At 30.6% G+C, this 22,757-nt stretch overlaps 1 protein-coding gene across 1 annotated transcript; it reads right to left on the bottom strand.

Annotated features, from left to right (window-relative positions):
- Positions 1–8,555: 8,555 nt before the first annotated feature.
- LOC128158537 (uncharacterized) lies at positions 8,556–22,146 on the bottom strand. The gene is made up of 17 exons (XM_052821412.1): positions 22,061–22,146; positions 21,786–21,968; positions 20,534–20,728; positions 19,133–19,315; positions 18,337–18,528; positions 16,884–17,132; positions 16,733–16,792; positions 13,972–14,071; positions 13,613–13,859; positions 13,438–13,525; positions 12,855–12,928; positions 12,669–12,705; positions 12,340–12,440; positions 11,971–12,090; positions 10,746–10,891; positions 10,328–10,463; positions 8,556–9,173 (listed from the first exon to the last, which is right to left on the bottom strand). The coding sequence occupies exons 1-17, from the start codon at positions 22,122–22,124 to the stop codon at positions 9,090–9,092; spliced, it is 2,259 nt and encodes a 752-aa protein (XP_052677372.1). The 5' UTR covers positions 22,125–22,146; the 3' UTR covers positions 8,556–9,089.
- Between the last annotated feature and the right edge of the window lie 611 nt (positions 22,147–22,757).

Raw genomic sequence — 22,757 nt, 5'->3', positions numbered from 1 at the left:
CATATACTGAAACCCAAGTATCACATCATTTGTAGACATTTTTTGTTAAAATCCAATATAAATGAAATTGCTTTAAAAATGCTAAATAGACTCTTGAATCTAAAGCAATTCTTTCCCTTTCATCTTGATTTGTTGGACATTTAATTAGATTTATGTCTGACAAGTCGAAAACCAGGGAAGACTCCTTCCTTAAATCTTTTTAAATGCAACATACACATCCCTTTCAAAATACTTACCGGCTCCAAAACTGATAAAGTTCCATTTGATTCTTGTTTTCGTTTTTAAAATCATGCTCCATGACTGGATTCCCCAAGAATTAGTGAGAGAGAATGTGTCCATGTCGCCATCACAACCGAGGGAGACAATGTTAGAGCCATTGGTGGAGGTCTGGCTGGTCTCCAATATAGAAAAGGCTGTTGTGCCTATCATTCATTTTCAAAACAAACTATCTTCAAAACGAATTTACAAACAGGGTGACAGACAGACTAACAAATTACCTTCTATCTTTAAATAAGATATCACTGACATTATAAAGAAAGGTTTGCCCAAATGATGAATGTCAGCATTTTCGTTGTTATTTAAAATAAATATAAATTGTAATGAACTAATCGGATTGAACATTTCCTTAAATTCTACAAGGTTTCATGCAACACCCTTATTGTGACAGATATAAGTAACCTTTGTCGCTTTTCCTTCCGTGTTGGTGATTTCCTGAATTAGATTTCTACAAAAGCATGTGAAATGACAAACCAATTTTAATATAAGCATTTTAAATTAATGATATGCTTTTTTCAACATCAAAATATGTTTAGAACGTGTCTACTGTTACCTCAACTTGATTATTCAAATTGAATATCTATTGTGTTTCATATCAATAATATTTGATGTGACAACATAATTTATGCTAGGCTATTAAATTTCTATGATGCAAAAGCATAATTAGCAGGTATTATTTTCAACAGATTTTACTGATCCCTTGGTATGTCCTTAACTGGCGATAGACAATGTAAAGTGATATGTAAATAAGTCTTGCCCGATCTGTTTAATTATTTCATATGTACATCTGTATATCCTTTTTTATATCAGGGCAAGAATTTCACGCTTAGTGAGTCTACAAATTCATCGATTATACGCCAAGTTTTGAAATATTACGCGATCAAAGAATATTCACACTATTCAAAATGTGCCACTTTCTACACTTCTATTCTAAAATATCAAATATTGCAGATTTTTTAATAATTCAACGTATGAAAAAGGAGATGCTGATATATTTTTTTGAGATATCGTCCTTTAACAAACAAAATTGAGCAAATCAATGCTTCTACAGAGGAAACTCAACACAACAATTTAACTAAATTGTCAAGAAAAAGCTCGCAGCTTAATTATATGAGTATAATCATTAAATTCAGTATGGTTTATGTTAACCTATATCTGTTGTTGAGATAGACCTAATAATATTGGTATCTTAAAGCACAGCATTAAATTTTCTTTCTTTATTATTATTATTTTTTGGTCAAATCAAATTAAAGCAGCTGTTTCAGGACTGACATTTTTCTGTAGAGTTTACACAGTTTGGTTCAAAGTAATTTGGAAGAGATACTGAATGAAAATACATCGATAACAACATAAAGTATAGATAGTTTTAAACAATACTTTGTTGTCAGTTGTAAATTAAATACATTTTTGATTCAAGATCCTTTTAATTAAAAGAATCATTGGTAAGTCTAAAAACGTTTACGAAATTTTTCATACGACAGATAACTTATCAGATACACTTTAAGTAAACTAAACGATCCAGCACCTATTTTCTTGACAATGAATCCATCTCTTTTAATTACCATCTTGCATTCTGTGGCTGTCTGTCGTCGTTTTCGTAGTCCATGTAACGCAGTTGCCTTACAATTTGTTGACAAATTGGTAGCTGTATTCCCAACACTAATGTGTATTTCAAACTGTCCTAATTGTTAACAGATATATATATATATATATATATATATATATATATATATATATATATATATATATATAATCCAAAATAAGTAAAGTTAATCCACACAAGTAATAAATAATAAAAAATAACAGAAAGCCGATTCAAAACTCTACCGGTTTCATTAAAATCTTCAGGAGTTTTGAACAATCACCATAGATACATAAGATACATACATTTCAAATGATCATTGTGACGTCATATAACATCAAGTATATGTTGCGCTTTTCAGAGTTCATTATGACGTCATAGTATAAGCGTTTTATAATAGTACGGGAAAAACATAAAATATATTCAAATATTCCATAATTGTACAAGAAAAACATAAAATATATTCAAACATTCATAATTATAATGCATTCAGTTTTGGTTTATATAATGAAATGAAATGTTTTTCTTTTGTTTCACGCTCTTTTTCGGTTGTTGCTTTATAAAATTTATAAATAGGACACACTGTAAAGTTCGGAAAAATGTTCTTGGCACAGTTTCTGAGATGTCCGCTAACAGCCGTGCACTGGTAAGCGCAACATATACTTGATGTTATATGACGTCACAATGATCATTTGAAATGTATGTATCTTATGTATCTATGGTGATTGTTCAAAACTCCTGAAGATTTTAATGAAACCGGTAGAGTTTTGAATCGGCTTTCTGTTATTTTTTATTATATATATATATATATATTCCATCACGGTAAAATAGGTAAAAGTTCGTTTGATATAAAAAAAATGATAAGTGAACATACACATTTGCATGAAGCGTCCTATGGTTTAACTTATAAGAATGAGGTCCCGTTTCTTAAGGCAACATTGGTTAAGGAAAGTTTTCAATATTTATTTCTTTTATACGATATAAAATGGTTTGGGGCAGTTTACGCTTTATAAACCGCGAAGCGGTTTATAAAAAAGCGTAAACTGTTTCAATAATAAAAAATATTGAATTCATTGCTTGTAATTTAATTTTTTTACTCTTCATTGTCGATTAAAACGGTCATTTCACCTTTAAAATGACGTAAAATTGTACAAAATTCAAACGTAACGTCACGCATATTGATACGTTTTTGACGTTAGTCTTACTATGGCGTAGGCAACCTTCTTTATACGATATAAAATAATTTTATAGCCAATCAGCAAGCGCGTTACAACCAGAATTAAATTATTAAATAATAAAAGGGAGGAAAAATTGATTAAACAAGAAAGTTTTAAAAAATTCCTACATTCGTTTTATACATGTCCTTTTATTTGTCAGATGCTAATTCAATCTATGACTGTTAGGTGTAAGGAAAATACATGAAATTGTTTTGAAAGTTTATAATAGAAATGATGTACAATAATATTTAGCTATAAAGTCATACACCAACTAAAGAAGTAACATTTCTTCATTTTCTATACATGATTAGAGAAAATTATGCTATTGGCATCTTTAAAATTGTATACATAATGGTCAAAAATCTTTCTTTTTGCTTAATATTGTTATCAATGGTTGTACTAACAAATTTTAGAACATGAATTAAATACTTTTTTATTTCTGTGATAAATTATTAATTTCTTCTGTTACATTCTTCAGCCATAAACAATAATGAGATGCCGAAAAATCACTTATGTCCACAATTTTGTAAACCTACCGTAAAAAAAAGTAGCAATCTTATTTACTTTGTTGCATTCTGATTTGAAGATAAATGAATTATATGTAACTAGTGATGAAACGATTTTTTTTTCAAAATATTTTACTCTTATGCTTTAGAACAGAATGAATGAATGGTTAATTTTTGAATAAATGTAAATAGACTGTTTGAAGTTATTCTCTTCTTTCAATGTTTAATTAAAGAAAAACTTTTAGTTATTATTTGCAGCAATTTGATGAAGTAATCATGAACTTTATTTCCAAATTCTATCTTAAGCGAATTAAAGGCAATCTAGCCAAAATTATATCGTAAAATATGAAACATGAAAACTTCGTTGAAATATTCTTCACCATTACCAATTAAATTTAGAGTTATTTGTCTTTCAAGATTACTAAATGCAATGCATCATAAACTGACAAAAACCCAATAAATCATTGTAATCAAATATTCTTTATGTATTTTAGAAAACTGCTGTCTTGCAAGATTACTAAATGTATGCCAAACAGCAACCTTTACCCAAAATGCAAGGTCAAACATTGCAAACTTGTATATATGTACAAGGTTTATATTTTAGAATTCAATAACTTATCGTTCATCAAAAGATAAACAGATAAGAAAATAGCAAGGTTTGTGTGTCTGTAGCATAGATGAAGGCTCATATATAGATATGCATGTACATTTATACAGAAGTTTTATAATGCAGTATATAGTTTCAACCAATCGGCCTTTTTACACACTTTTTACACTTTTTACATATATATATCAGGCTTAAGGTGAATTACATTGTAAAGTAATGCAATACAATACCATTACTTCATGCATTTGGGCTTTATATGACCATTACCATTACTTAATTTTCTTGACGTAATGCATTACATTACCATTACATGAGTAAAATGTAAAGGTGGGAGTTTATAGTCTTGCTCGCAAAGTACAATGATTTGCACGACTTCTACATATTACCCCCTGGCGAGACCCGTACAATTCATGGCATCCTCAACTCCCAGGGGAGAATACATGCAGAGCTGCCAAATTACGGTGCTAATGCTTTACATTCACATTACCAGCTCGCTTTTTGTACCAGGTACCAATTTTAACCCCTGGGTGGAGAGAGTGCACTAGGAGAGTAAAGTAGCTTGCCCAATGTACCAATGTTACCGCGAGAGCGACAGACCAGGCTCAAACCCGGGGCTACCGTGTCCAACCCGGTCGATGCTATCAAATGTACCAACACCTCTACACAAAAAGGTAAAGGTAAAGTAATGTATTACCATTACCATTACTTCGTGAAATATTAAGTCTAATATAAAACACACTTTTTCATATCTATAGGTTAATGTTCATGCATTATCAAGTTTAAATTTAAGGAATAATTCAAGATTGCTGTTGCACCTTGTGATCATTAAAGTTTTATCCTGTCGGTTTGAAATTTACCTAGCTATATTGAATTAACGTTCTACAGGGGAAGGTGAAGCTTGGAATGAAAATACTGTTTGAAAATCTTTATGTTAGAATATATTAAGTGTTCATGCAATTGTAAATAAAAGAAACAAATGATTCTTGCATTTTCTATCAGTGCACCAACACCTAATATGTAACACAGAAATTGAGAGAGAGAGAGAGAGAGAGAGAGAGAGAGAGAGAGAGAGAGAGAGAAAATTATGTTAAAATGGGTTTAATATTAGTGATTTTTAAGCTTACATAGATCATGTTTGGACAGTGTCAGTGTATTTTTTTTGCTTTAAAAGGAGCATGTCTGTCCAATATTTTAATTGAACGCAGTCATTAGAAGGGGTGGGGTTGTTTAGCACTTTTTAAAACAAAAGATTGTTTCGATACGTAGATTATATCCTGAGGGTATTGTGTGTTGTTGCCACTTTCTTCACTGTAAAGAATTATTGAATGCACAACTAATTGGAGTAAACTTTCCAAACGATTTCAAACTCTTAATAACAAGACTCTTAAATGATATTGGATTGTGTTGTTATAGCTAATAATATTGGCAATTTTAAAATGGATTTTAAAAAATAATAACAAATTGAAATATTTTAATTTTAAGAACTATTTCTATTTTTTAAAAAATAGTTTTCAATCAAATACAATTTCAGTTATACAATTAATTATGATTTTAAGAATGGACATGTATAAACAATTATAGTAATGCAAAGCAATGCCTTGTAATGCCAGCATTACACTAGATTTTGGAAAGTAATGCATAACATTACCATTTCTTGTAATACTAAATTTGTAGCATTACACATTATTAGCATTACTTTGAAAACATGTTGTAACAAAATTCTGTTACACTATTTGAATTCATTGGTTAAAGAAAACGGTGTGTGTGCTGTATGAAACGTTTACTTTATTATCGTTAAGAAAGATATCATTTTACCTCAAACTAATGAACTACTTACTCAAAATGAGGTTTAAGGTACATAAGAGTATAATGCTTATTTTTTTTAGAAATGGTGCATCTACAAAAGATTTGTTTGTTATGCATGCTGCGCTTTTGATACTCAAATGAGATACTTCAACAATAGTTAACATATTTATCATATTTTTAAAAAAAAATTCAAATATCTCCATTTGTTTTTTGGTAATAGTTAAATAATTTGCATTCTCAGATATTACTCTATTTCAGAAATCGAGGATGCGGACGGAAAAATGTGATAGGCATGAAGCTTTGTAATTGAAATGTATCAATTGGTGATATTAAGGAAGTTTTTGGTCGCTGTTTAGATTAATTCATCAAGTTTCCTGGAATACATATAACCTATTCAATTGTAATGATTGTTTGTGGTTTTTTAAAGTTTAACATGTATTTGTTTAAAAATATTCCTACGAAGTTTTACTTATTTACCAAAACTGCAGCTAATTTCATGGTTTTATAGACGTGAAAATATATGAAATCCAGTCAATCCGTACCCAAACAAAACCGTCCCGGTCAATCCGTCCCCTATATTTTGGCTAATCCGCCCCCAAAATTTGGTCAAACCGTCCCATCGTATAATTATGTATGCAAAGTAAATCGGCCCTTAGTTTTGGTTAAACCATCCCCAACTTTAGTCAAACCGTCCTCTGGTATAATGTTAATTAACACAATATTTTGGTCGATCCGTCCCCATGCTTTAGTCAATCCCTCCCCGGTAGATTCATTAGATTCATTAGTTTTTTTTTTTAGTTTTGTTTTGTTTTATTTTGCTTATATTTAAATGGATTCATATTTAAATGGCTATATTAATTATATTTAAAGTAATATAAAAAGCTAGCGTTTCCAAATAGCTATATAAATGATCTTAAAGTTATATATACCCACCTGTTGTTTTGACAATTAGCGTCGCCTGCGGTCTGCACAGTCTTTATTTGTGTGTGAAAACTATGACCACCCTTGGTATTTAGCGATTATTATGAATTTGGCCTGTCTCCTTGAAGATTGGAAGAATTTTATTCAAATATACGCTCTTCTATATTAAAGGTAAATACTATTAATACATTGATTATGAAACACGATTCGTATTTTGTCAAAGTTTGGAATACAGAGACAGTAAAAAACAAAACACTACACTGATATTAAAAAAACAAAACAACTAATAATCTACGTAAATCTCACATTATTCTAATTAAGTTATGGAACACATTCAATGTACATTCTGAAAAAAATAAATAGAAACAAAAAATATGTGAAATAGAAACACATTATGTATGTGAAAATGAAAATAAAAACAAAACCTTGGGGACGGATTGACCAAACTTGGGGGCGGATTGACCAAACTTGGGAGCAGATAACGAACAAAAATTTGGGGCGGATTGACCAAACATTGGGGACGGATTAGCCAAAATATAGGGGACGGATTGACCGGGGAGGTTTTGTTTGGGTACGGATTGACCGGCACCCAAATAGATTATACAAAGCACATTTGATGTTGCTCTTTAGGAATGTGTCAGAGCTTAAGATAAACAGGTAATATCTATATAGTAAAATACACTTATCATTTTATCCAAAGTCTTATTAGAAACAGAAAAAAATATTCAAAGAGTGCATTTATATAAAAGAATATTCTACAGGTCTTTCCCAAATATTGCGCTTTTATAAAGTGATACAAAAGATTCTCACTAAATATAAGTGAACCAAGTTAACAAGACACTTACACAGTAGTTAAAAGAAATGGTATTTGAAATCTTTTGTAAATGTATGATAAAGCTAGGTATCAATTACATGTTAAGGATATTCATAAGGAATTCCTAATTCAATTTATTTAGTATTAAGTGGTGTTCATTTTTTAAATTTTTTATGCATGACAAATAATCATTCTTGTCGTGCTTGTAAATCTTAATATATGTGCATTATTTATAGTAAAGGTTTATCAGAAGTGTTTAAAAGTATGAAGCATATTCATGGCAATACTTGCATGAATTGGGGAAAAAACCTTTGTTGCGACTTAAGTTAACTAAAAATGGAAATATGCAGGGATTTTCAATGAGCGTGTTAGACAGTGAAATTGCTTTTAAATATGCTGTTATGTCAAAACCTTTCAATTACTTAAATAATGACATTAATATTAAGCGCAGCGAGAGGCGGCCCGCCTTAAAAGGCAAGGATTAATTGTAACACGTATAAATAAGAAAATCAGTGACAAGTGAGAATTGAACCAGGGGTACTATAGGCTAAAACTTTTCTTAACGACCTTGGTGCAGCTTTATTGCCGCCTTTTTGTTTTTAGAAAGTAAGTTGGATCATTGATTTGATGGCACTTATCTATGTTTATTGCACCTATACTTAGTTAAAAGCGTTCCAATGTTTTAATTAAAGGTAATTTAAAATTAAAAGTAAATAAATCGAAACCAGACAAGTTTCAATTGTGCCTTAATTAAGAAACACGATTGACAATACAGGAAAACATAAAAAAAAATCGAAATCATGTAACTCTCTTCAGCTATTTCCAAAGAAAAAAGTTTTATGTTTTACGTATGAAACATGATGTCATTATGTAGACTAAACACCCGACGTTATAGTTTAACTCTAACTAATGATATTTTAGAAAAACAGGTGGATCGTACTATCTGTGTTTCAAAAATAAAAATCTACTCAGCGGTCTAGACCAATGTTAGATCAATTTTAGGGAAGAAATTGGATGACGTATTGTGCATTAAATTACATGACATAATTGAACAATGCAAAAACATGTTGTTAAAGATGATATTAAATTCAAACATGCTTTACCTAAATCGTTTGACAAAAGATCGTTTTTTGCATTCTATATACATGTATGAGTCATTTATTGAAACCTTATTCGCACATTTAAACAAAACAATTGGCAAAAAATATGGCAGCAAAATTATTTTCTGTAGAGTTGTCAACAAACGTTGGAATACATATTCTTTTAATCTTTCATCGTTTTTTTCGTTTGTAAAATCACTACCATTCCTGTGTATGTCAAAGATAAACAGATTTATCCGACGTCGTAGCTGATCCGTCCATCATAGCGCATCTAGACAGCTTTGTTGACCAATGGTGTTAGTGAAGCCCTCAACAACAGCGTCGTGAAGAAAGACGTACTGTTCCTGAAATTGATACATGTGCCGTCATAGTTATTAATTTATGAAATTGAAAATAATATTAAGACAGTATAATAGCGAATCAATGGTAACTGTAGATGATGTACATGTACTGTACCTGTCACTGGAATGTTAAAAATTACATAAAATAATTGCTTGTTTAAGTAATTTCACTGCTGGATTTTTATTTAGATTATAAATCATTCAAGTAGCTCCTTACATCAAGGTTTTAAATTTTTATGACACTACTTCACACTGGCGATTTGAATGTTTTGCGAAACAATTTTTTTGCTCGGTGGTTAAAATATCGGGCTTGTGTATTGAAGATCACAAGTTAAAATCTGCTTAAAACTGTTGTTTATATTTTTATCTTTGAATTTAATTAAAGAAATTTTTTTTGTATCTCTCTATCTTTGTCTATTTAATTTATATACTTCTTATCTGTTGTTTTCTGCTTATTTGAAAAATTATCTGAAAGTACATATATAGTGAGCCACCTTAAGTCACCTTAAGGTAACTCCGTACATATAAAATCATGGGTTCAAAGTTAAAAACTTAACCTTTTTTAACTTATTGGACTTGAATTTTATCAAAAAAATAAATAAAATATATATGTATCTATACTATTTAAGATGTAAGGTAATAAAAAACAAAGGCAGAAATTATTATCTGAAAATCACACTTTTTTTGTTTAAAAATTAAATATAAGTTTGTCTATTAAATTTTTATTACTTACTATGCCAGAAAACTAAATTAGTTAAAAAAAAAAGAAAAAATTGTTTACATTAGAAAAATAATAGCATTTAGATATATTACTTAGAGAAAAGTACAACAGAGTTATTTTCCTTTGTCATTTTTGAATTATGTCGAAAATAAGGATGAGAAACGCTTATTAAATATCTCCAAGTAAACAATGATTTGAGTTTTTGATGTGCATCTATGGTAACATAGAAATTACAAATCTACTTGCAAGAATTTTAATGAATTCATGGTTTATGTAAAATGTATGACGTCACAGGAGGGTGGATTTACTTTAACAACAATTTTTTTACCTAAAACCTGTATGATGCAGTCTTACATAATATTCATATATTCCATAAAGAAGATTCTATAAAAAAGGAATTAACCTAATAGAATTTTCAAAATTTAAGGAACCGTACGTATGTCTGAATGGATTTCCCACTTTGATGTCGAAGTGAAATGACGTATCCCTTGACGTCAACAGTTTGCTCAACAGTGGCCTCTTCCAGAAGATAATCGATGGCGATAAATGTACCGGTTCTACCAATTCCAGCGCTTAACATACATAACTCAAATGTAATCACTGCATGAAACATCAATAGTTTTGTCTAAAATATTAAATAAAGCTTTAGAGCCAGTTAGAAATATTTTGCTATCATCGAGCTTGATTTGAGGAAAAAAAATCACAATAAATGTAGGTCATTCTTGTGAGTTTTTAACTTTTTAAGCTATGCCTATTGTATGATGAAGGATAATTCAGGCAATTACTTTTTAGGACAGTCTCCATATCATATTGACATTCAGTATAAATCAAAGTTTAAAAAGGTGAAGATGTACCTGCAGTGAACAATTATTGGTCCATCTGAAGACGTTAGGCCACTCCTTACGAGATTCCGGAAGCTGATCAACGAAGTCACATTTTCTGGTACGGAGTTGTCAGGCCAGGCCGTAAAGTGGAATTGTGTCACTTTCTTCACTTCTTCCTATGGTATGTCGTATTTGCAAATATGAAAAGTTAATGTACACAACAATATCAAAGCAACCATTAATAAATTTACAGTGTCTCTATAAGGTTTGTAACTGACTGACTTCAGACATATATCAAATTGATGAGTCATAGACGCAGAGACGAAGTATCAAACGGATCCATGTAAAAGTTGCCCTACATCTCGCGCAGTCTTACTTTCAAATTCCCATTAAACCTCAGTTTCAACTACTAATAAGCCTAGGAATCTTCGCTGCACTCTTGGTCACTTTCAACGGATTTTGTAATATTTACAAAAAAAGTTTTCACTTTCTTTTTCTCCGCAGATGTTTGGGTAAATCTCGACTCATCGTTTTAAGCCATGGCCATTTTGCACGATTCTCTGGCATATGGCCGTGATTTTTTGCGAGTGAACCATTGTTAAAGATTGCACTTTGATACGATCTTTTATCTCTAATCACAGTTTACACAAAATATGATATTTACTGTTGATGCAGTAACAGCGAACTACGTGTAGAATTAAAACAAGTTAAAACGTGACGTAAGAGAAGGCGCGGGATATTCAACTTGACGATACTTTGTGTTCAAATAGTCATGAATAGGAGAGAGCTATGCTAACTTCGGGCTGTATCTTTAAATTGAACATTATTTCAAAAGGCAATTACTCTAATTTTAAAGAAATTTAAAAAGCAAAATAAAAAGGACTTATAAATGCGGACATGATTTCTGTATCATGACGTGATAAGAAGATCTAGGCAAAGCGTCTACCATATCACCAAATATAAATCCTTACCAGCAAAACATTGAAATATATTCGGCAGTTACGTGTCATATTTAAACCAATGGAAATGTGACATTTCAGTCCGAGGGAAAAAAATATCATTATATCATACTGATAAAAAAAATCGTGATTGTCTTTTCTCGATTGGAATATGTTTAACATATCAAGCAGGTATAAGTATGTTTTCACGAACTGTCTTACATATTAAGTTATATATATAATTTGTCAATTTTTCATATTAAATAAAGGAATTAAGAAATGTTTTACGATATCAAATAAGAGAACAAAATACAGACCTGGTACTTTACCGTCAAATACCGCACTGCGTACGAGTCAAACACATCCATACCGTCCAATTCAATGGTATATGGACCAATATTTAGCTCTTTATCTGGCCAGTACTTCAAACATTTCATCTATGAAATACAACCAAATATGAGTGGCAATGTAAAACTGATAAGAGCATCATAAACAAAGTATAATGTAACGACTTGGGAAAATAAAAACAAAATTAAGTTATTAATTTAAACGTTTCTTATCATGAAAATGTTCCATATTGAGGCAAGTTTCTTTATACCGATTAGTCACAAATTTTAAATCATAAATAAAAGGTGGTTTAATACAGAACATTTCGAACATTTTTAAAATGTTAACAAACCAGTTACCTTATCTCCTTCATACAAATTTGTAAGCATAACGATTCTTCTGCAGTCGTTTTGCCAAAAAACTCCCCAAAAATCTTCTAACGTTCTTGGATTAAAAGGACCTGTAAAATTATTTGCTGTTAGGTACTTTGAAAAGGAAAACATATTGATTAAAAGAATTTTCACATTGATGGCTATTTTTTGATTGTGTACACAATATAAGTGTAGCTTTGTTCGAGGTATCGTTTTGTTTATTATGTAAATTAACACAAGATGCCTTTTATAATTTATACAGATGAAAAAATCATTATTTGTTCTTACGAAATTAAGACAATTTATAAAAGTGTTACCTTGTGCTGCAATATATGCCTTTTCTTTTCCATAGCCCTACAGAAGGTGTTTTTCTTATAAATAATTATTAAAAAGAAACAACAGTTACTTAATGTATAAAGCAATTTACTATCTTAGAAAGAAATACTGGTCTATTAAAACATGAAAAATTTGATTAACCATTATTTCATGCCTATCTAACTAACGTGTATGTAGGATGCATTGACATATCCCTCAGTATCATTGTCATCTCTTGTCAGCTTAACACAATTGTGATCATCTGAAAAGGAGGATAACTTTAGATCAAGCAGTATGAAAATGTTTTTAACTATTGTCTGTAACAGTCTATTTTCGAACATTATTTTATAAAAGTTTCATTTCTAAGTGTTTGGAGTACTCCAGAACCTGCGTGATTGTCCTCAGTATATTTTATCAATAAAAATATATTTTAATTATTAAAAATCGGTGGTATCAAGTGCAGTACTACAGACATTATACATATATGTGATCAGTCTGGGATATAAATTTTACATGAAAACATAGAGTTTCTATCATGGAGTAACGGAGAGTTGAGTTAGCTACATTCATCTAACATGCTGTATATTACTTTCTTTATGATTTCTGAATAAAAGACACTCCCATATAATTAAGTATCATCAATAATACTTCACTTGTATATTGTTTTAGGCTTTTGTACAATTCTTATCACAGGATGTACATGTTTGTTTGTTCGTAATTCTTAACATATAACTAAAATCTTGAATTCAATGCTTTAAAGAATATACTTACACGGGTAGATTCCTTTATATTTGTTTTTGTTTCTGTTGAAACTCTTCAACGCGTTCGAATATGATTCCAGTAGTCCGCTTGGAAGATCCTATAAGAATAAATTTAAAACGTCACAACAAAGATTTCTGTGCAAAGACCGGTTAAGCGTAATCTCAAAATATATAATGATTTATACATTGAACTCTCCCTCCAAGGCACCGTTATTTATTCTGCTCGGCAAATCCTCTAAGAACTTATTTATAGACACCCTCTTTGACGTCAAGTTATTGTATTCCACGGTGATGACTTCCTCCTCCACGTCATCAGGATTGTCCTCCACAATCTCCACAAGATCAGACTCGTGTGTGGAGATTTCTCTGTGGAGTTCTATATTAGTGTCATTGTCCTCAATGTTTTTTACTATTGGATTTCCTTTTTTCTTGCTAAAATATTTCTTGTTAGAATATCATTATATCAAAATTGAAAGTTGTATATGAGGTTTTAATTGATGGTCTATTTTGGTTAATAGGACGTATAATTAACGTATTGACTTACCTATGAACAAAAAGACTAATCACAACAGCAGCAAGTATCGAGAGGATTACCAACATACACCATAGAACGATCTGGTCAACGTTGTTGCCATCTTCAGTTGCTTTTCATTAAAAACGTTTAAAACAAAGGAGTATGTATTGAATTTGTTTTAGCGAATGATGAGTTTGATAAAGTGACTTAACGTATATATCTTATAACAACAAAAAAAGTGTTGAATCGACTACCTGTCCTGACGAAAATCATAAGCTCTTTTTTTTAAACGCAACACAACAAACAAGAGGCCAGCAGGTCACATCGCTCACCTGAGCAACAATAGGCAACAATAAACAATTAACAATACAGTCAGCTTCATGGACTCATTATACAAAATATCTGGACAATTTGGTAGAATACATGTAGAACCTGTATTAAACTCTCTGTTTCCTCCTGGATATTCTAATTTCTTTATATAATCACGTCCCTTTTCGAACAGGATGCTTTTATAGTTATATCACATTCAGCATTGAAGTTCTCCAAAAAACCTTTTGCTTATATAAAGGATATAAAACTACATCAAACTCTGAACGTCGACTCCACATTGTGTCCCCACTTAATTACTTTTAAAATGTAATTAATTAAACTCAATTACAAATACTTTTTTTCAAGTATTTGTAATTGAGTTTAATTAATTACATGTTATCCCTAATTAATCCTTTGTTGAAATTTGAGCCTCCCCTCTCCATTGTGGCTCCACCTTACCCCCAGGGGTCATAATTTTATCAACTTTAAATTTACACTACCTTACGATGCCTCCACGTAAGTTTCAGTTTTCTGGTTGATTGCTTTCTGAGAAGATCTTTAAAGATTTAATCTCTATATTCCTAGTATGTAAAGATTCGACCCCCCCCCCCCCCCCCACTGTTGCCCCATCCTACCATGGGGTCATGATTTTCACAACTTTGAATCTACACTACCTGAAGTTGCTTCAACATAAGTTTCAGGTTTCCCTGCTGAATGGTTCCTGAGAAGAAATTTTTTTAAAAGATTTACTATATATATTTTCAGATTGAAATTTGACCCCCCCCCCCCCGCCTCCCTCAATTGTGGCCCCACCATGATTTTCATAATTTAGAATTTTCACTACCTGACAATGTTTCCACATTAGTTTCGGCTTTCCTGGCTGATTGCTTTTTGAGAAGAAGATTTTTAAAGATTTACTCTATATATTCCGAGGTAAAATTTTGACCCCCATTGTAGCCCCACCCTACCCCCGGGGGTCATGATTTTTACAACTTTTAATATACACTACCTGAGGATGTTCCCATGTCAGCTTTCCTGACTGATACCTTTCTGAGAAGAAGATTTTTCAAGATTTACTCTATACATTCCTTTACATTTCTATGTAAAAGTTCTCGAAATTTTTTAATAATTCTTAATTATTTCTCTTGGGAAAGAAGAGTGGTCTTTAAATTTACAACTTTGAATCCCCTAAGTCAAAGGAGGCTTTGTGCCAAGTTTAGTTGAAATTGGCCAAGTGGTTCATGAGAAGATGTTGAAAATGTGAAAAGTCTACAGACAGACAGACGACAGACAAAATGTGACAGAATAGCTCACTTGAGCTTTCAGCTCAAGTGAGCTAAAAACATAAACTAGACATAACACATTGCTATTACGCTATTCATCCGGAACCATAGAGTATGGATTTAATTTTCGACTGTAATCTGGCATTATCGGATAGTTTTATTTGATCAGTGCTTTTTTGAATAGACACTGCTTGAAAATAAGCAATAGTATAATTATACTAATTATATTCAATGTGACTGTCTGTCTGTCCGTTATTGTTAAAACTAAAACGCATAAACAAAAGGAAATTTGTGTTGTTTGAAATTTGGCTATTCATTAATTGTTTTCGTTATTTACTTTTGATATGGCAACTTTTATATTAATCTAAAACGACATTTTCGATCCTGCTCTATATATTACTGCCAATATTGTTGTACGATAATAGATCAAACTAAACAAGATTTGATTGCAGTTAATTTAACTTCACTATAAATGTCTTTAAGTTCCATGTTTACGTAACTATTTCAGATAAATGAAATATAGGCATAAAAATCGTCTTGAAACGTATTTGTAAATGCACACATAATCTGCATGAAAAATGTATTCTATACAAAACGTAGTTACTTTTTTTCTCCATTATGGGGGACACAAAGGTTAAATTGTCAGACGAACGAGTATTTTCTGTATCTAAAACGAAATGTTTTAGTTAATAATTTTCATTTGTTAAACATATAGTCTCCTGTTAAAAACATCACTGGAGCAGGTAACAGAAAAACAAAATAAAGGCAGCTTTTTAATTGACCAGAAACTTTCGCTCTTTAAAAATCATCTAGTGTCTGAGATTTTTAATCTTTTTCCTGAGAAACGATTACAGTATATTTGATTTGGAAATGCGCGGGTGTTTTATATTGTAGTCAAATTCAGTTTTAAAATTTCCACAATAATGATATATTTTAACCCTTTCATCACAAGGTATAAAAAATCATAACGAAAAGAGGTGGACATACTAAGGCAAATTCTATTATCTGTCAAACGGAACTCTTAGTGTACTTTGGTTTTTTGTGTAAAAATGTATGATACATTCTTGTAGTTTAATGAAAATAAAATTACAGTAGATTTCCTAAAACAAGTATTTCTAATAATCAATTAAATTAATTCCTTATATTTGTTTTTATTATAACATTAATATTCTCATTTATTTTTTGTGCAGCAAAACTACCTTCTTTGTCTATTAAAGTTGATTTGTCAAAGGTTTCATCAAATAAAACTCGAGTATTTCCTGTAACAACAATTGGATATATATACATCAAAAAATGATCAACGACACAGACAATGAAAATTGATAATATATATAAAAAATATCAAGAAACCTGTAGATATACTCAATGAAACCATTTCAAGTTCACAACTTTTTCCTTCAAATCTTTCTTTGCAGCCATTACAAGATCCTGTCTGTTGGTCGCATATCAAATTGAGACAGTTAACTGGACAGTTAAGATGGCAAAACTTTCCATAGTACGACTCTTGGCATTGGATACACACCCCAGTGATAGAATCACAAGACCGACAGTTCTGTGGACATTTTGCACAGTTTGGTCCGAAGTGATTTGAAGGACATACTGTAATCAAATAGGTTTTATTTAACTATATTTACATTTTCCAGTGTCTTTTCCTGTGATAACACTACGCATCGATTATGTTCTATATAAACCATAATACAAATGACGCCAAATTGAGGTGCCAGCGGGGTTTGCTTATTTATATTTAAATATTCAATCGTACGATGGCTTAAAATTATATAAATATAAGTAATAAGGAATCACTCTTTGAACATTATGAGATGATAATTTCGGTCGGGGCGTGATCAAATCTATCATAAAGCTCTTCGGGCCAAAATCATCACCTCATAATACTCAAAAAATGATTCCTTATTTCTTATTTAAATAGGAAATACATTATTTGTGCCCACTTTCATTTAATATCAAAAAGCTGATTGGGTCACTTTGGACCTAACAAATATTGAACATGCCCCTTTAAACCATAGAATTTTTCATATACACTTTTGATTTTATCTCAGTAAATAAGGAATTAAAGTTTCTTTCTGTTTGAGAAAAAACTAGAGTTTTGATAATAAACATGTGAAGTGTAAATTTTGCAAGATTTTTTCTGATAATGATAAGATAAATTACAAATTTTTAATTTCAAGAGGAAATTCCAATCTTATACTCAATCCAGATATTAAAGTGACAATTTTACCAGTATTTACAATCAAGGGTTTGAGTAAAGCTTAAAGAAATTAAGATTTGCAAATAAAAGATTATTTAGACAATGGATCACTTCGTAAATATATTGAAGAAAAACACAATTGAGCAAACCGCCTCGATTATAATTTGATTAGAGAAACATTTTTTTAATTTAACCAGTTTACATGTTTAATACGTATGAAAGAGGCAAGTGGCTTTGAATACTTACAAAATTCAAGTGACCTTATATATGCTATAATTAATTGCTCATTCTGTGTGTGTGTGTGTGTGTGTGTGTGTGTGTGTGTGTGTGTGTGTGCGTGCGTTAATTTCAAATGAGTGTATAATTACCATAACAATTAACTGGTTACCTTACAAATTCTTCATCAAGTATAATTTATACTTTTAAATTATTTCAAACTCCTAATGCAATTATATTAAATTATATATCTATTTCCATGAAGTGTTTAGAACAAGTATCCTATAATCAAATGAATAATTTCAGGAAAAACATCTTTTAACAATGATAAAAAATTTAATTTAAATAAAACATGGTAAAATTGATTAAACTTATACTTGCTTATTGGAATAAATTCAAATAATCGCAAAGAGTCTTCATCCATCTTTTTTAAAACTATTGTATCCCCACACATTCCCTTGTCACATTCTAATGCTGTGTAATGTTGTATAATTCCAGGCAAACTGAAACGCTTACACAATGTCGTCAAATTTAACTCTACGTCTCCAGTTGTAATGTGTACTTCAAATTCCCCTATCATGAAAGCAAGTACATTGTAGCATGTACAAGGAATATATATATACAAGTAGTAAGTAAGTAATTATGTTTTATAAAAATATGTTTGTTATTCACATGGCCATACTTTTCTTAATAATCTGAAATATTAGATCTATAATTGGGTTTAAACTAGATTTAAACAAAGCAAATATAACATTAACTGCAATAAGTTACAATTATCATTTCGTTTATCATAATAAAATATGTAAAGTTATTTCAATGTTAATGAAACCTAAGAAAACATAATTGTTGCTTTCAATTGCCGGCCTAAAATTTTTTTAGAAAAAAATGTCTTTCAAAAATGTCTTTAATGTTATAGGATTATGTTTTAATGGATATCAACAAAGAATATATACTACTAAATATACTAAATATACAAATTGAGTATACTATTTTACTTAATTCTGAAACATCTTCATTTAGGTAAAATGAAAGAACTTTTTCGTCATCTTTATTTAATGAAACTGTTTACAATACAAATATTACCAAAATTATTAACAAATATATCAATAATATTCGAGATGTGTAACGATAAGATATCATATTCAAAAGAAGTTGAGAAATATTTAATTAGAAATACCTCCCCTTATAGAAATAAGAAACCATTTCATCAGATATGTTGCATCAAGTTTTAGAATCCACGAAGCTTTAGTTCTTTCTTCTGAACTGTAGAATGTATCTAAGTTGTTATCCAAAGCTTTTGATTTTGTATCCACCGAGTCAGAGACATTCCAAATAATTGCCTGGTTTATTTGGGAAACTCCTAATGGTAGGAAAAGGACAAAAAAGTTGAATGTTCTATTACATATATATTATATTCAATTTTGATCACAGGTAGGGATAATGACTAATTAGGAGGGTTCAGATATCATCTTAAACATAAATAGAAATGAACTTATAAAATTCACCTGAGAGCTGAAAAAGTGGTAACGTTTTCCTAAGAAAATGCAATAAATACAACATCAGGTTTTGCAAACTAGTACTCCTGTATACGGCTCAAGTGCTATACATTGGGTTGTGAAGTGCCAATTTTAGATATGAACGTTTTGAGCAATATATAAATTTTATATCATATATGAATTATGTAAAAATTATTAAATTATTTTATTTAAAAAAAAATTACAAATCATAGTTCACTTTTTTAAACGTATTAGGATTACCCATTCCCACTTTAAGGATTGACCATATGCAACTTCTGCATAGAGTTGTAACTGTTAAATTTTCTCTTTTCTATTCCTTTTCATCCTTTAAAAAACGATGTAGATGTTATTCTGATAAAATTTGGATTTTTAAAAATTCCTACTCACTACTGAGTCGGAATGTCAGTAAAGTGTGGCACTTGTGTATGTGTATATGTATATCATCCAATTACCTAAGCCAGGAAAGAATTTAAACAATGATTAGGCGAAGAATCGCGGTTTACACTGAGAGATTGAATACTATTAACATGTAACGCGCAGTACATATGTTTGATCCACCGCTTTATTGATCATGGAAAAATAAAGCACGAGTTCACTCTGCCGTCATACATAAACCTTCTTTTGCTTGTTTTTCGACAGAATACGAAGGAATGGAAACTTGTAACAGCTTTTTTGGTTTACACCACGTAACATCCCCGTGAAAGGTCAACCATTTTTAGCAAAGAACTACAGGAGCTTCAAGGAATACTGGTATGCTGCAAAAAATTTGTTTGAAATATCTTTAGGTTAAGCTCGGTCATTTCCCGCACACTGGTTCTTAGATTTCGCTCTATTTGGCAACGTTTCACACAGCTGAGCTGCGCTCTATATACACGCAAGATAATTGACGCTATTTCGGGCTTATCATAGATCAAACCCCAAGAAACTCATAACATTTTCTCATAACATTTTTTGATAATAAAATATCTCGCATTTTAGTGCAAATATGATTAAATCAATATCGAAACAGTTCAGAAAGCAAAGCAATTTTCATCAAGGTACACAGACTTGCTTATTCATACCTATGATTTCAACTTCATATATCTGCATCGGGTTATCCTCCAAGGACGTGATTAAAATTTTATGTCCATATTTGAACTCCGAGTCGCTGCATGTTATTATTTTCTTCATAATCTGTGCATTATCTTTAGGTTTAGAGATGTTTGCACAACTAACATATTCACTTTCTGTATCTTTAACTGAAATTCTATAGGTACCTGCATGAAAAAATGCAATAATAATCACTGATCGCATGTCTCAATAGATTGCGACCGTCATGCGTATCACTTAAAGCTAGTGATGAACGACTTTTAACACTAAAATTTTCTTCATATAAATGAGACTAAGTATGAACTAAAATTGAATTAGGAGATGTACATTTTCATTCCCTCGCATAACTAAAATCTTGGATAATTTCTCTTTCCAAGCAATAGTGTTCGTTATAAATTGATATAATATTTTGTTGAATCATTAGATACATTATGACTTGTTTATAAATTATATTACCTGTTTTCATGATATCATAATAAAATTCAAAAGAGAACTCTGTATTCTTTACATAAATTTTCTAATACACTTTACGCACTAAAGCAAAATGAATCAAGATTTGTTAAAACATTTAATCAATTGCTTTTGTTACATACATTTTAAAGATATTATCGATGCGCATTTAAAGAAAGACTATCAGAAATAATCAAATAAACATGGTTTCAGTTTTTAAACTAAGCACCTAAGTATAAGAGTTTAAATATTGTTAGTATGTCGTTTTGATGAAGGAATCCTTAATTACAGATAGCAATCTATTTAAAAATACAATGATGTTAAAATAGAATGGAAAATGTAGCAAATTCAAAAATTTTGTTTGTTTTAATAAAAAATGTATTCAAGATAAGCACAAAACGTTATAAAATATGAATCAAATTATTAATTCACATTATATTTTAGACTATCCTAACATGCTCTTTTGGTTTTAATAGTGCACCGTGAATGAAAAGAAGAGATATGTTCAATCATTTATATAGGCATACTATGACAAGTATATCCACAAAAACAGGATTCAATCGTTGTTCAAATAAACAAAAATCGCGTGTCATAAAATTGCTATATATTTATTTATTTGTTTATAAATACTATATCATTTTCAATGACCTGTTAATTATTTAAAACTCATTAATAACAAAAATTGTCCATGGTTGTGTCAGTTGTGTGTAACAGCATGAATTATTAATAAACAAAGACTGTACCTTAAAAATAAAAAAATAAACTATTATTTACCTGCTCTAATGCTGACATATATCCAAATAATTCTGATTGATTTATCTAATTTCATTAACCAGTCACTGTTTACTTCAGCTGTCAGAGAGAATGTGTCCATGTCACCATCACAACCAAGAAACGCCTCATACGAACCATTTGTAGAGGTCTGGTATGCCCTCTTTTTGACAAAGGCTGTTGTTTCTAGAATTTTTATATAAAAAAGGTACAAAAGATTAACAGTATAGTATACCATTTGACGACTGAACAAACAAAGTTGATGAAAAGTACATTACCTAGTTTAAAAATAGTTAGTACCATAAAGTATAACCAGAAACTTTTCGCACAAGCGTATGACATTCTCGTTGTTGATTAGTATGGATATGAAAACGTTAAGAGCAAAAATATGTTTACAAGTGCTTTACTTCCTCTAATATTGCAAAATATATTTCATCGCCTTTCCCATTTTAAGTGAAGACCTTTGATAATTTTTCCGTCCGGCTCGGGGATGTCATGTCTGATTTTTGCGAATGTATTTCCTGAAACATTTGTAAAACAGATAGCCATGCTATGACCTTGAGTTGCTAGCATTACATAATGGTCACTATGATATTTATGTGTACCTAGGTACTGCGCACTGAATGGTATTAATAATAATTAACAGAATGAACTCTGTGAATCTTGTAGCACTGCCTAGTATTCCTAAATGATGTTATAAAACCAGGTGAATAATACGGGCATAATAATATCCAAATTGAGAGCTTAAAAACAAGTGTCATATTTGGCGATTCTGTGTCTGCAACGATAGCTCTGGTACTCTATATTAAGTCATGTATTGTGTATTCTATATATTAACCTTTGTAACCTTTTATGCCATGTATGAATGAACGTATTATGAGTAAGTGATGCCTCATACCTAGGTGGGGGAATCCGAGACTCAGGACTCGGAGACTCAAATCCTGCATCCGTACTCTTTGATTGGCAGTTCTGACG

The sequence above is a fragment of the Crassostrea angulata genome, chromosome 8, assembly GCF_025612915.1.
Source record: "Crassostrea angulata isolate pt1a10 chromosome 8, ASM2561291v2, whole genome shotgun sequence".
Taxonomy (NCBI): domain Eukaryota; kingdom Metazoa; phylum Mollusca; class Bivalvia; order Ostreida; family Ostreidae; genus Magallana; species Magallana angulata.
This window is presented reverse-complemented; position numbering and strand designations above follow the sequence as displayed.